Source organism: Lactuca saligna, chromosome 6 (genome assembly GCF_052625555.1).
Source record: "Lactuca saligna cultivar CGN05327 chromosome 6, ASM5262555v1, whole genome shotgun sequence".
Lineage (NCBI taxonomy): Eukaryota > Viridiplantae > Streptophyta > Magnoliopsida > Asterales > Asteraceae > Lactuca > Lactuca saligna.
Window position 1 is genome coordinate 13,930,033 of NC_136422.1, and position 15,321 is coordinate 13,945,353.

Below are 15,321 nucleotides of genomic sequence, written 5' to 3' on the forward strand. Positions count from 1 at the left end.
TAAGTTGAATAACCACTCTTTAGCTTTATCTTCCAAGGTGAGCGGGAAGGCGGTTAACTTGAAATCATCTATTATCACATGTTCGGGCAACATGCTAACACATATCATATGAAAAGAATTCAAATTCCTTTGAGTATCTTCTCTATCCAAACCATGGAACTTGGTGAGTTGATGTATGAAACTTGACTTCAATTCAATCCCTCGACGGTTTGTGGGATAAACAATACCAAGAGGTGTGTGAGTAACATCCGTCTCTATCGTTTGTCTAAGTGTCAAATCTTGAGGGGAGGTGGATTGGGATATTGTTGCATGTAAGTGGGTGTTGTTGGTAAGGTGGATATGGGTATTATTTGTGATTGTACATTTGTGGTGGATAAGGTTGGTCGTTTGGATATTGGTTGTAGGGGGATTGTTGTTGTGGGTACATTCGGTGTTGGTACATTGGAGGGTGTTGGTAATTGGGTTGATTTAGGTAATGTGCTTGTTGTTGAACTTGAAAAACATTGTTTTAAGGTTGGTTGTTTTGGTGAAAGTTTTGGTTTTGTGGTTGTGGTTGTTGATAATTGGGTTGATTTGGTTGATGAGGGGGTTGATTCCAAGGTGACATATCTATGAGAGGTTCTTAGTGGTGTTGTTGTCTTGGTTGTTGGGGTGGGGTATTGGCATATTGAATGTTTGGATTTGGGTTGGGATTGTGAGATGGAGTGTGATTCATGGCTATGGAGTTTTCAAACGAAATGTCTTCAAAGGAATGACTAGCAATTGAAGAAATCGTCTTGGTATCGGTATGACTTGAAGTATTAACTTGATCTTCTATGTTGATTAGTGGAGAAGAGGAAGAAGTTTGGATGAGTTGTTGCTTTGCTTGTTTGGGTAACTTTTTCAAAATTTCTTCTTCTTTTTCAATCTCCGGATTGTAGAGTAGTTCACTGGTTCTTGTAGACCTAGGCATAAACAATCAAATAACAATAACCAATGTCCCCGGCAACGGCGCCAAAACTTAGTGTTATGTCAAGTCCACCAAGCAAATTACATCCTTTGTTTGCAATAAACGTAATATAATGATAAAAGGGGTATCGATCCTCGGGGAAATGGTTGAATTCAATCACCAATACAACCCAATAGAAGTAGTGTAAATAAACTAACTAACTATAATTAAACTAAAAGGGGGTGTTGTGATTGTTTGAAAACTAAAAAACTTGAATAACTAAAAAGCTTGCAATTAAGCAAGATGGTGAGATGCTCAAATATTGGAGAGAATTGGTTAACCAATGCAATGAAAATTGTTGTGTTTATCATTAGGATTCTGTATGAAGCTTATCATTCATCCCAAATTGGTTATAGTAATCATGAAGCATGATATTCCAAGATTCCTCATAGGTAATATGGAGGTTGGGGAAGCCCACAACACAGCTTCTTAATCAAAATCAAGGATTCAATTGAAGTAATTAAACCCAAGAAGTTGATTAGCCTTAAGAATGGAGGAATCCCCAATTCCTATAGGATGTCAATGCTTACACATCCATAAAGGAGTCATGATTCATAAGCTAGAGATGATTTCTACCATTATTGTAACACCCGTAGATCCGGGCTAGTCAAATTAGAGATGATAAGCATCAAAAATGATTGTGTAATCATGCGATGATAGTCTAACCCTTATTATGATTTCCGAGTCCAGGTGATGTTGTGGCTGTGTAATCATGCGATGATACCCTAACCCTTACTAGACATATATTGAGGGAGTGATCCCCGAATTAGTATTGTCTATGCAATGTAGGCGATGATCCTTAGGAAAAGTTCTTAGGAACAAGCATATAAGGATATAAGATGTAAGGAGATGAGCGGTAAATATGATATAGGAGATGACCCTTAGGATAATATCTTTAGGGAAGATTAAAAGAAGATATTGGGGATGGGTAATTGGGTTGATTGTTTGATAATTAAATATAATAATTATATTATTGTGGGTTGAAAACCCTATATGGTCACAAGGCTCCCAAGCCTGGCCCACTCAGTTTAATTGTACCACAGGTATCGATACGAAGCTGCTTTGCACTGAGAGATTAAAGGAGATGTAAATCACTAGAGTAAATGAATGTATGTTCTGTTTATGCTTATGTGTCTGTATCGGAACATGACATCATGAGGTTTTATTATTTAATGAAAATACATTCTCTTTGAGAAATGTTTTGATAAGTTTTTATCATATCTTGTTTTGGGAACAAATTCCGCAACCGTTTTCTTTAAACGATTACTCTGATTTATAAAACAAAGCATATACAAATCGGTCTTTTCTGGCCGAGAAATTGGGGATGTCACAGTTGGTATCAGAGCATTAGTTTAAGCGAACTAGGAATTGGTAGGAAATTTCTAGACTTAAACTTAGAATGCTAAGTAATGATCGTGAGGAGTGTGTCTAAAATATGTTAGGTAGTACACCTAAATTGACACAAGCACTAGTTTATATTAGGAAGGGTGCCTAATATGCTTTTATGTGCTAAATGTTATATGTTAGCATATATGATATTATTTGTTCGGATCTATGGTCTGTTGCCGACCAGATCTGGAAACCTTATGTGTGTAGGATTCTAAGCGTTTGTCTACAATATTAGAACTAGCATGTAAACGTTTCGGGGTGATAAGGAGATTTATACGTTTATCGTAATAAAAAAAACTTTCTTATCTTAAAAATTCTCGCTTGGTACACCAAATGTCTGCTTGGATGTACAAGAGGTCATGGTGAAGACTCGTAGATAAATTGAGTAAATGGAGGAAATAAAGAAGGCTTATGATAGTGGATGACACCTATCAGAAGATATCGTAAGAGTGGTATCTTGCCTTTAGAGTATGTCTTATGAAATAACAGTACGTTTAGAGGAGTACGGTACGTCTGAAGTACACTTTCGATTGGCAGGATGATGGAACGATTGATGAAATTCTTGAAGTTGTTTTACCGTCTGGTATTTCCATCACCAATCGAGTTGAAGTAGAGTTGATGATTGAAGATTGAGCAATGAAGAAGTCCTAGTAGAGTCTAGGGAAATTGTTTATGATTATTTGGACACATTTATATGTGTTAAATTGTTTTGTGATTTTCTTGTATGGTGACTTGGTCGACTGCGGGACAATACTTGGGACGAGTATGAGTAAGTGTGAAAGGTCGTAGATGCATATACTACCGGAAGGCGGAAGCACAGGACTCACACTTGGATCAGGGAAAGTCACAAGGTTACCAAGAAGCTAGTAATTGATTCCGTTTTGTTCAAGTGTGTCATTACCCTTGTTTCAGTAGTGACTAGTAAGATGGTTGTTATTCCGACCCTAGTGGTCATATCCAAATTGAGTCCGACTACGATGAGTTTGTTACGTGGTTCATAGAACCAAGTTCGAGGTAGCATCTAACTCAAGTCAGAAGATTGAAATCAATGCGATTGATAGTATCGCGCTCGTTAAAAAAAAGGGAGTTTGTAGTTAGGCATGCTACATGTTAAAAATGTGATTATATCACATTAGAATATGAAGGAAGGTATATTCCATTTTGGAATTTGACTCTAAGAGACTTGAGTCTAAGCGTTGCATCATACGATGAGAGGTCATTAGAACACGATCCATCGGTCTGTTACAATAGATAAAGGAAAGTATTTATCCTGAGAAGAAGAAGGAGTCCACTATAAGGACTTATTTTGCAACTTGGAAGTTACGATTGAAAGTACAACATAGTACGATAAGCAGATGCAAGATTGGGCGTCGTCTGCGGTCAAGAAAGCCATAGAGTTAAATACTCTATCGAGGAAACATAGAAGTTACGGTTATTAGATAGGATGAAGAGATAACGTGTGGAATCATTATGCAAGTCCTATTTCGTTGATGATTTCGAGACGTAATCATCCTAAGTGGGAGATAATTGTAACGCCCGTAGATCCGGGCTAGTCAAATTAGAGACGATAAGCATCAAAAATGAATTTTTGATGGAAGATTATTTAGAAGGATTAATCTTAACCAAGTTTTATTATATGTCACAAGGTTTCCATGCATATAAAGAACGCCAAAATCCGAGTTATAACGAAGAAGTTATGACCTGTCGAAGTTTCGCAACAGAACCGGCACGACCCAGCGCGACGTAAATAGTGAATTTAAGGTAGATAGATATATATCCTTAGTGATCTAAACGAGAGTTGAAGATGTCTTCAATAGTAGTCCAACGATAAAAAGACAGATGAAAACGGAGTTTAGATGAAGGAGTTATGAATTTCGAACGGAGTTTTCCTGTCTCGGCCTACTAAAGATAATATATAAGTAATATACTTATAATATATTAAAAATAAAGTCAAAATTAGCCAATGGAGTCTAAACGAGAGTTGTAGATCATAATCTCACCTTCGCGTCGATATAAAAAACGTCGAAAACGGAGTTCGTATGCGAAAGTTCTGAATTTCTGAAGTTTGGGGCGCGAAACCCCAAAACTGTCAGATACCACGACGTGGCAAGTCTCCTGACACCTCTGGGAGTCCCCCAGATGCAACTTGGGATGATGCATGCAGTGACGATCAAGCACACGACGTGACAAGGACCAGTTTTGCCCTATAAATAGATTTGATGGGCCAGCCGACTATGGTTGCTCCATCCCTTCACTCCCACTCCCGATACACCCTCTAAGCCCTATTTTAACCCCCCGAAGCCCCGGTATCAACCCCGAGACCGAAGCAAGTCCCGAAGCCCGAAGATCCCGAGAAGAAAAGAGTTTCCGAGCCGAAGCTCTGCCCGCGAGAAACTAGGTGTGTGAAGTGATCCCGGTTTTCACCGAAGAATACTACTTCTACAAGTCGTAGTGTTGTCCGGTCATCTTCTGATCAAGTAAGTGTATAGTCACTTTCATCTTACACATTGATATTAAGTATTTTATATAATACGTGCTATGTATATATATATATATATATATATATATATATATATATATATATATTGTTATTTATATGTGTAAGTGTATAGTCACTTTCATCTTACACATAGATATGAAGTATTTTATAAAATGCGTGCTATGTGTATAATATAAATTTGTTTATATGTGTGAGTGTGTGTTCACTTTCTTCTATATATATATATATATATATATATATATATATATATATATATATATATATATATATATATATATATATATCTTAAGTATTTGCTATGAAATACATGTTATGTGTTTATATATTGTTGTTTATTTGAGATGAGTGCGGAATGGATGTTTTATATAGGTGTTAAATGAGTTAATATGTATATGTATTTTATATCTATAAATATGTTGGGTAGAACATGGGTAGATGAATTAGATGATGTGTGATGATAGTTAGGCGATGAGAATTAGGTGATGATAATTAGGTGATGATAATTAGGTGATGAGAAATAGGTGATGATAGAAAGGTGATGATAGATAGATGATGATAATTAGGTGATGTGAGATGAGAGGAGATACCATAACCTTGACCGACGATGTGGTAATTTAGCGATGTAGTCATCTACCAGAGTATAGATGGCGACCACAGGCTATTCTAGATGACCCCGTGGAAACACCAGCAGGCTTATAACCTGTATGTGATGAATTACGAGTCCAGACTATGTTGTGGCTACGTATTCATGCGATGATACTCTAACCCTTACTATGAATTACGAGTCCAGGCGATGTTGTGGCTACGTATTTATGCGATGATAGACTAACCCTTACTATGAATTACGAGTCCAGGCGATGTTGTGGCTACGTATTCATGCGATGATAGTCTAACCCTTATTATGATTTCCGAGTCCAGGTGATGTTGTGGCTGCGTAATCATGCGATGATACCCTAACCCTTACTAGACATATATTGAGGGAGTGATCCCTAAATTAGTATTGTCTATGCAATGTAGGCGATGATCCTTAGGAAAAGTTCTTAGGAACAAGCATATAAGGATATAAGATGTAAGGAGATGAGCGGTAAATATGATATAGGAGATAACCCTTAGGATAATATCTTTAGGGAAGATTAAAAGAAGATATTGGGGATGGGTAATTGGGTTGATTGTTTGATAATTAAATATAATAATTATATTATTGTGGGTTGAAAACCCTATATGGTCACAAGGCTCCCAAGCCTGACCCACTCAGTTTAATTGTATCACAGGTATCGATACGAAGCTGCTTTGCACTGAGAGATTAAAGGAGATGTAAATCACTAGAGTAAATGAATGTATGTTCTGTTTATGCTTATGTGTCTGTATTGGAACATGACATCCCGAGGTTTTATTATTTAATGAAAATACATTCTCTTTGAGAAATGTTTTGATAAGTTTTTATCATATCTTGTTTTGGGAACAAATTCCGCAACCGTTTTCTTTAAACGATTACTGTGATTTATAAAACAAAGCATAAACAAATCGGTTTTTTCTGGTCAGGAAATTGGGATGTCACAATTATAAAGCCCTTGTTCTAAGTAAATTGAATGATTCAATGCTAAACCAAAGAAATAAACCAACAATTGCTCATTCAAGTACCAAGCTCATGATCAAAGTATTAAACAAGCATAAGAAATATGAACTAGAATCATAAACATAAGATAAATGATAATTAAGCATGAATCCTTCAAAATCCCACAAATATCCAAGGGTTTTAGCCAAAGTTAAGCAAAATAGAGAAACTAACCACTCATGGCAACAAAATAACAATCACAAAAGTATAATTGCATTAAGAAACTAACAATTACTTAGAAAGATGAGAAGAATGAGTATCAAGCTCCAAAATCGCCTCTAATGGTATCCAATGGTGGAAAATCAAAGTGTGTCTAAAAGATCCAACCCTCCAAGGTAAATGGTAAACAAAATTTCCAAAATGCCCAAAAGTGTGCAATTACAAGGGTACCTACGCAAGTGTTGCGCGACTGAGATTCCACCCTCGCAAGTGTTGTTGGAATGCTATTGGTCCATTCTTCTCCACTACCCAAGATTCCCTTGGTCCCTTCCATGACTCACATGATTTGAATTTGGCAAATCACCTTCAAGCTTTAAATATGGATAGTCCATGCCCAAAATAAGAATCCATGAACCATCTTCAAAATCCCACTTCATCCAAATCTTCAACTTTTTAAGCCCAAATCTCCTTTGATGGATCCGTAAAGCCCACTAATGCATCGAAAAGTCCACCAAGACCAATTCTTGTCAAACAGCAACCGCAATGAGCTCCAAAACCCTACAAAATATCTCATGCAAAATAGAAAGTACCCGACGAGATCCATGATAAAGAAAATAAAGAATATATAATGCAATATTAATAAAAAGAGCTAAAAATACTAAAATAAACTAATAAAAATAAGGAAATAAAATAAGCTATCAGACCCTCAGGCCCCAATCAAACAATAACAGACAATAAGATCCTCATCGCAACCCTCGACCTAAGCTTCTAATAGCCTATGAACATTAAGCATGATGACACCTTATGGAACACCAACACAAACTGCAATTAAAACAATCTGCATGGAACTTCGTCAACTGAAAACGACCCTAAGGCAATCCGCATGGAATTTGATGGGTTATGATATTAACCCTTAAATCAAAATTAACTTTCTTCGATTCTTAACAACACTACAATGTTACTTGAGTTTCCTTTATCTTTACAAAAAACAATCGACATCTCTCGGGTATCTCCCTACTCTTCCACCACGAATCAACATTTGATGTTATATTTTGTTCAAATTTATCTTTCTTTCTACTCCCCAATCGAGTTGATTGGTTAAACTTGTTGAAATATGTGTCTGACCAATGTTTTATAATGTATTATTTCATTTTGTCTCATATGAACCCTCGTATCTTTCTTATAGTGTATCCATTTATGAACCCTTATATATTTCTTATATTGACATTTATTTTTTCAACTTAACCATTACAAGTTTGTTATGATGAAATAGAATGATTCAGTGTAAACCATTAAGAGGTGTTTGGTAACATTTTTGAACGAATCCCCGGAATGAGAAAAATTATAAGTTTAACCTTCTAACAATTAAAGCTTCAAAGATCAACATATCAACCAATATTAGAAGGCAAATCATTGCCAAGTGTTAGCTTCTTATTAACTTTGCCACGTGTCCATTTCTAAGCATTTTAGACTTAAATCTTCTTCCACTTTTCAATTTCTTATTTTTTCCATTTTCATTTAATTTCCACAACATTATAATAATTAGAATGATTGATGCGATTAGCTAAAATCAAGGTAGGATCAAATGAATAATTTCCTAAACAATAATTATTCCAATCATCATTGGGCGTACAAGTGTATTTGTTTTGGAATGAAATCATTCCTCATAACAATTCCAATCTTGAATATATATATATATATATATATATATATATATATATATATATATATATATATATATATATATGATCTGATGTTTTGTTAAATGTTTGTTAGTGGTGTAGCCAGGATTTTTTTTTAGAATAAACCAAATAATATATAAAATATGAAAGAGTGACAAAATTCTTTAATCCTGATTCCTTTTATTTAACAAAAATATATATTGTACATACAATATATATATATATATATATATATATATATATATATATATATATATATATATATATATATATATATATATATATATATATATAACCTTAATTTTTTGTGAGTGGGCCAATGCCCACTCTTGCCCTATATTGGCTACGCCTCTAATGTTTGTCCTTTCTCCAACTTCAATTCATCGGTGAATTTGTGTCAACTGTATAATTAGGTAATACTCTGCTCCCATTGCTGCGAAATATAAACTTGAAAATGTATTTTTCTTCTGTGAAGTCTGTGTCACAATGCTAAATTTATACTTGACAGTATGTTGTTTTCTGTGAATTTTATGTTTTCTGGATATTGTACAGGAACAAATCTATTTGGTTGTAAACATTTTATATTCTAGAAAGTATATTGATTTCTCTTTCATTTAACCAAATAAATAAAAACTTGAAATCAGACTATAAGCCACGTCTGTTTAAGTGCATGGGCATAAATGTCAATTTGGTAAAGGTTGCTTTAAATGGCAATGCAATTAAAAAAAATTACAAACCTTTATGTATAATCTTAATAATATCATGTGTGATGAAAGTTTATTCAAAAAAATTACCGTCGTCAAAAAAAGTCGTTGTGGTCATAGAACATCATATTTTTATTTTATTTTTTATAATTTATGTATTACAACCAAAAGAATTGTACAATATTGTAAATCTGGGTAAAGGGCATTTCGTCCTTTTAGCCTAAATTTGTTTTTCTCTGATTATGAAATGGTTTTTATCACCCTAGCTTAATGAATCAGACCAAACTAATATCTTTTTATGTTTGTGTTATCTTTAAATATCATCATCTCTTGGAACGATGAACCAATTTATTTGGTTGTAAACATTTTATAGTCTATAAAGTATATTGCCAGGGGTATAATTGTCAATTATATATATATATGGTCATTAAACTTGAAATGACATTCTACTTAAAACAAGATTTTTTACAAACTTTCATGTCAACCGAATCATTTATTTGATTGTTGAAAGGGTTTCAGACAAACATTGGTGGCAAAAGGAAGGGTAGTGCCTACAAAGCCTTGATAAAATCAAAAGTCAAAACCTCAAATCGGCTTTTCAGTTTTGATTTCCATAAATATAATAATTAAATCAGAAGGAATCGAACATAAAGACATACATGTTTAAGAATTGTTAAGAGTAATCAGTAATCACTACCAGTGGCTTTTTCAAAACCTTGACAAAACCATCACGGCATTAGTCAACAAAAGCCATACTTTACAGTAAGAAAGTCAAACATATGGAGTTGACTTTTACAAAAGTCAACATTGACCATTATGACCATGACAAGAAAAGGACAAAATATATACTAGCCACAAAACAATGCAACACAATGATATAGATAGAATTCACTAAGAAAAAAAATTCTCAAATAACACACCAACACATGAACACTAGGATAAAAATGGAACGACAATCCTTTTTTTCGTTCCTAAGAAGATAAAAAGTCATATCATGTTATCAAATAAACAATACGTGTCCATGTGAACAAGATTTAACAGATCATAACTCATAACCAACATTTTTCAAACATCCAAATTCTTTACAAATTCTTCCAACCGAGAGTTGAAACTGCATGAGCAAATAATTAAACTTTATCAAATTTTTGGATATTAAGAAGCAAAAAAAATAATAATAAAAGAGAGAGAGAGAGAGAGAGAGAGAGAGAGAGAGAGAGAGAGAGAGAGAGAAAGAGACCTTTAAAGTGCCATTTCAGCCTGCAATGCAGCGAGTTCATCTTCCTCAGCTGTGTTGTGGCGGGGAGGTGGACGTGTTGATTGTCTGCCTGCAGGTACATGGAGTGGAGCTGCAGGTGCGGTGGTGGCAGGCTGTAGCAGCTGTTCTTCCAGCTCAGCTCCTTCTAATTCTTCAAGTTCAGCCTCCAACTCATCCTGCATATTTATACAATCAATATTTTTTTTTCTCTCAAAATTATATTCAATATAATTCTTTATAAAAGAGTACCTCATCAAAATCAGCTGCTGCACCAATAGGTGTTGACAATGCTTCCTGAATTTGTTTCATGTTCTCTGTTTGCTCATTTATCTCATCCATTGTCTTGTCCACGTCATCAATATTCCTGCATCACAAAAAATCAAAAATCAAAAAACATATATATATTAATGGTGTTTCTTTTTGACTTCTTATATTATTATATACACAATAATAGATTTTGAAACTTACACAGCCTTTTGCATTGCCTTCATTGCTTGAGCTCCAGTTCTCAAGGCATCCACTGTCTCTGTTGTAGCTTTTGCACCTTCAAGCATTATCATCTGGTGTCCATGGACAAACATTAATTAATTAAGAATAACTGTTAGTGAAAATATAAAACATAAATGTAAAATTGATGATACAAAAATTTAAAAGGCACCTGATCATGAATACGTAGTTGAAAATTGCCAAGCTGTTCAATTTGTTGTTCATAAAGTCTTTTTCGCTTCAGACACTGTATTGCAGCTGAATAATTCCATAATGAGAAACAACATAATTAGTATAATTTTAATTTTCAAACAATAGCCAAATTAGGGTATAAAACTTTGAGATCTTAATTAATACCCCTTTTGTTTTTGGCTCTAGTGAACTCCTTTGCCTTTTCAACCTCAGCACCAGCTTTCTTCAGAAGCACTTTTTCTTTCTTCTCTAGCATTTCAAGTGTCTGCAGAAATATTTAATAAATTCAATACAAGAGAAAAAAAAAAAGGGGGGAAAACATTAGGGTCATTCCATACTTGAATACAACAGTCATTCCCTTAAAGAATCAAGAAAAGCATTTCTCATTTTCTCTTCAATCACAAGTCACTAATTCACAGATCTGATGAAGATACATTCACCATATGTGCAAGCAATGAAAAATTGTTATCAAACAAAGTAAGAACGAACATAAAAACAACATAGCACAAGTCATTCTTCTCCTTAGTGAAGGATTAGCTTCTGATACCAATTAGCTAGAGCATGGCAAAAAGGGTATGCTTATTTACTAAAATTAAGTAGCTTTAAACAGGATGAAGTATATTAGATAGTTAACATCTTATGTAAAGCCCATAGCTTGTAAGATTATAGTCTTATACAAATCCTTCAGCAACCAAATACGAGAAACAGATCCAAGGGATGCAGAAAACCATGAACTAAATGCAAGACGAACCCTAGAAACATCAGATAGACTAGCAGAAAGCAATCTGAAAACTACTACAAAAATCAATGCTTCCAACAAACGTTAACGAGCAGATGAGAATGTCAAGATAAAAAAAAGCAAACAGATTTCGACAATTAACAAAGAAATAGTCAAAATTCTCAAAGTTCGCAAGAGATTACCTCATTTAGTTTGTCTAACGTCGTTACGGCGTTAGCTTCTTGCTTAGGTTTGCCAAACATTCGAGCAAACATTGTTAACTATTTTTACTTGAAACCCCTGCGATCTGATCCGATCAAAAGCAAGAAACTCGAATTACTAAAATCGCACAATCGTTTGATCGGTGAGCAAACAAACATATATACAACAAAAGTCAAAGTAACAAACAATCGTTACCTGAGAATTGACAAGTGTGAGTGATTACCCTAATAATCAAGTGATACTTCTTAACCTGTGTGGAAGGTTTGTGAGATAAAAACACTGAAGCAAATCGAAATTGAAAGGATTTATATTGAAACCGAGGAGGGTTTTGAAACGATGATGAAGATTGAATGAATCTATAATAGAATCCAATTGGAGGGGGGATTTTCTTAGGCTTAATGGTTACCTCAAATGTCGATATACACGCTTTACTTAATAACGTGTTTGGGGGGTTCGGAGAGGGGGTAACTTATGAAAGGATATTGATAAAATAAATTTAATAATAATATCAAACTCTTTGTATTTTGTTTTAAAAAGTTTCTCATTTTTTTAAATAGGTTTAGGCTAATACGGAATCGGGGTAACTCACGTGTTAGATCTTACGTGCCAAACCAACCCACGTGTGGACACGGTCTCTAACTTCAATGGGTTGGTTGTGAAGTGGTAGCTAAGACGGATGAAGACGAGGAAGTTGATTGGCTAATATTTTTTACCGTTTCCTTTTTCTTTTGTCATTGGCTAATCATTATTTAATCTAATGTAAAAAAAAAACAATAAAAAGATAAATAATATTGAATGATAACAATTTCCAAAGGCAAGTGGCTTGATAATGAGCTTATAATGGAGTTGATGTGATGTTGAATTAGCATCATTTTTTTAGTTGGTTGAACATGACCATTCCTCATAGCTTTAGGAACATAAACTTAGAATCAACTCGGGATTAAAACTTGTAATAAGTGATAATTGATGATGTTGATTTTTTTAAACCAACCAGCATTTTAAATTTATAATATTTTTGGCATCGAATACCATATTAAAACATATTTTACATTGAAAGACTCTCCTACAAATCGCGTATGCCTCAAAAGATATTCATGCCACATCGACCCACATGTGCTTACCAGTAGTGAAATAATGTCGCCAACCCCTACGACTAACTGACCCCGAGCTGGAATACAACTTGATCTTGGGGTTCCAAGCCTACTCACTCCTTCGAGCTCGAAAAACTAAAATTGCACAATCCTTGCCCCATAAAACGACATTCCAGTCCTATCAATTAACCATTCTACTTCCAGTTGCATAACTCCAGCTGAACATAATCATCACTCCCTTCCAGAGTCCCTACGACTCACACTCCGGCCTATAGCAAAACCCCTGAGGCCTCGAATTCAGAAACTCCCGTGCTAGCCTCTCCCGCTCAACCTGCAGAATGTAGCGAGTACAAGACATCTCCTTGATCCCAAGTAAATCCAATCCTCTGCTCATCAGAATATGTCCTAGTAACAAGTCCCGGTACTGGAAAGCTCGACCAAGTCCTACCCCTTGTCGTCGTTACAGCTGTTGCAGCTGATGCGACAGTCGTCTCAACAAGGACTACGTAGCACTCATCGAAATGCTCAACCATGGTGGTCTTAATAGACCCAAACATCTCCGGAAATTGTTCCCGAACAATCTCAATCACCTCCTCCCGGATGATCTCACTGACATGACCCTCTGACAATACTGGCCTATCCTGGCTGCTAGCTCCCCGATCCTGACCCAGATCCGATCTCCAAACGTCTTGTAACCATCATTCTGATAATACACCAGAAATATCTATGATAACCCACATAAATAACAGGGATCCAACTCCCAACTAAACCCTAGGGGCCCATACTACATTCCACACCTACCCATATTTGTCTTAAGTATGGGTTTGGTGCTTTTAGTAGTACAGGCTCATACTACATTCCACACCTACCCATATTTGTCTTAAGTATCCTCACAACGCCCTAACAATATACATAACATGGCGAGCACTCAATCCTCGCTCCAAGAGGAAGGCTAACTACCTCAAAACTGGCGGATTCATCCCAAACACCCATCCATGAAACTTCCACCAACCTGCAGCACTCGTGTATGCTAACCATACATAACGATGGACCCTATAGACTTTCGAGTACCTAATCCTACCCTAAGCCCTTCATCAAACAAGAACAGGAAATAAGGCAAAACCAAACATTCTCAGGCTATAAGATCTTAATTATGTACAACCGTGATGCATACACAAGCAACTACAATAATGATGTCAATTTCATATAAGAAAACTCTAGGCTATCAGGCATCATGTAATCAGACAATTCTATCATGTAGTTCCTGAAGATCCCTAGTCTAGTACTAGCATGTTGTTCTAACATATCACAATATCAAATAACTGTGTGGTATTTTGGTGTCTACTTACTGGCTCCGGCTTATCGTACACTTTGCATCCTCCTTTAAAAAAAAAAAAAAAAAGTTAAGTCAAGGTCCACATTCCCGATCCCAAGCCAACAATCAAACAAGAACATGACAAGAGATCGAACCCATTCCCTTAACCCAACTCTTTTTATTATAATTTCTTTAAAAAACAGTTTGCAAAAACCCTCAGATCCTAGTTTGAGACTGGATTCACACAGGTGTTTATCCAATTCACTCAAACTAGGGCTATGATACCAACTTGTAATACCCATAAAATCAAACCAATTTAGGACTTTTTCAAACATTCAAAAGCCATTAGTTATTAGAAAATATTTTCAAAATAGTTTAATATCAGAGTCTCCCTGAAACATAGTCATAAAATGTGAGCAGATGTACGATCACACATTTACCTTCCCGCGATCATCAGATGTACCTGAAACAAAAACTGAAGTTGTAAGCCCAAAGCTTAGTGAGTTCCCCCAAAATACCGATACATAACAACAATACACATAATAACATGTAATGGGTCCACAACTATACAGACTGGATTACCCCCTGAGCCCACAGTGTGAGTCTGGCTTGCCTTCCGGGCCTACAACTCACATCTGGCTTGCCTATGAGCCCACATCATAAGTCTAGTTTGCTCTCAAGCCCACAACTTATGACTGGCTTTCCCCCTACAGTCCTAAGACTGAAATATAACTGATCAACCCTCAGTGCGAGTCTATCATGCTCCCCTGGTCCTCAGCCCGCAACTAGAATGCTCTAATACTCTTAATCCCTCAGTACGAGTCTGGTATACCACTCAGTCCTCAGCTCATACCTGGTATGCTAATGAGTCCTCAGTATGAGTCTGGTATGCCTTCCCAGACCTCAACTCATATCTGGCATACTCCAGGGTTTGTTGGTCACCACACAAAGCAGTGTAACCTCAACCCTACCCACACAACATGTCTATATATACAACTAATGACA

General features: G+C 35.6%; 1 protein-coding gene across 1 annotated transcript; it reads right to left on the bottom strand.

The window, feature by feature from the left end:
- Positions 1-9,929: 9,929 nt before the first annotated feature.
- On the bottom strand, positions 9,930-12,310 carry LOC145001649 (vacuolar protein sorting-associated protein 32 homolog 2-like). The gene is made up of 8 exons (XM_078961004.1): positions 12,106-12,310; positions 11,892-11,995; positions 11,136-11,235; positions 10,951-11,036; positions 10,761-10,852; positions 10,542-10,656; positions 10,275-10,468; positions 9,930-10,148 (listed from the first exon to the last, which is right to left on the bottom strand). Exons 2-7 carry the CDS (start codon positions 11,961-11,963, stop codon positions 10,277-10,279), a joined length of 657 nt encoding a protein of 218 aa, XP_078817130.1. The 5' UTR covers positions 11,964-11,995; positions 12,106-12,310; the 3' UTR covers positions 9,930-10,148; positions 10,275-10,276.
- Between the last annotated feature and the right edge of the window lie 3,011 nt (positions 12,311-15,321).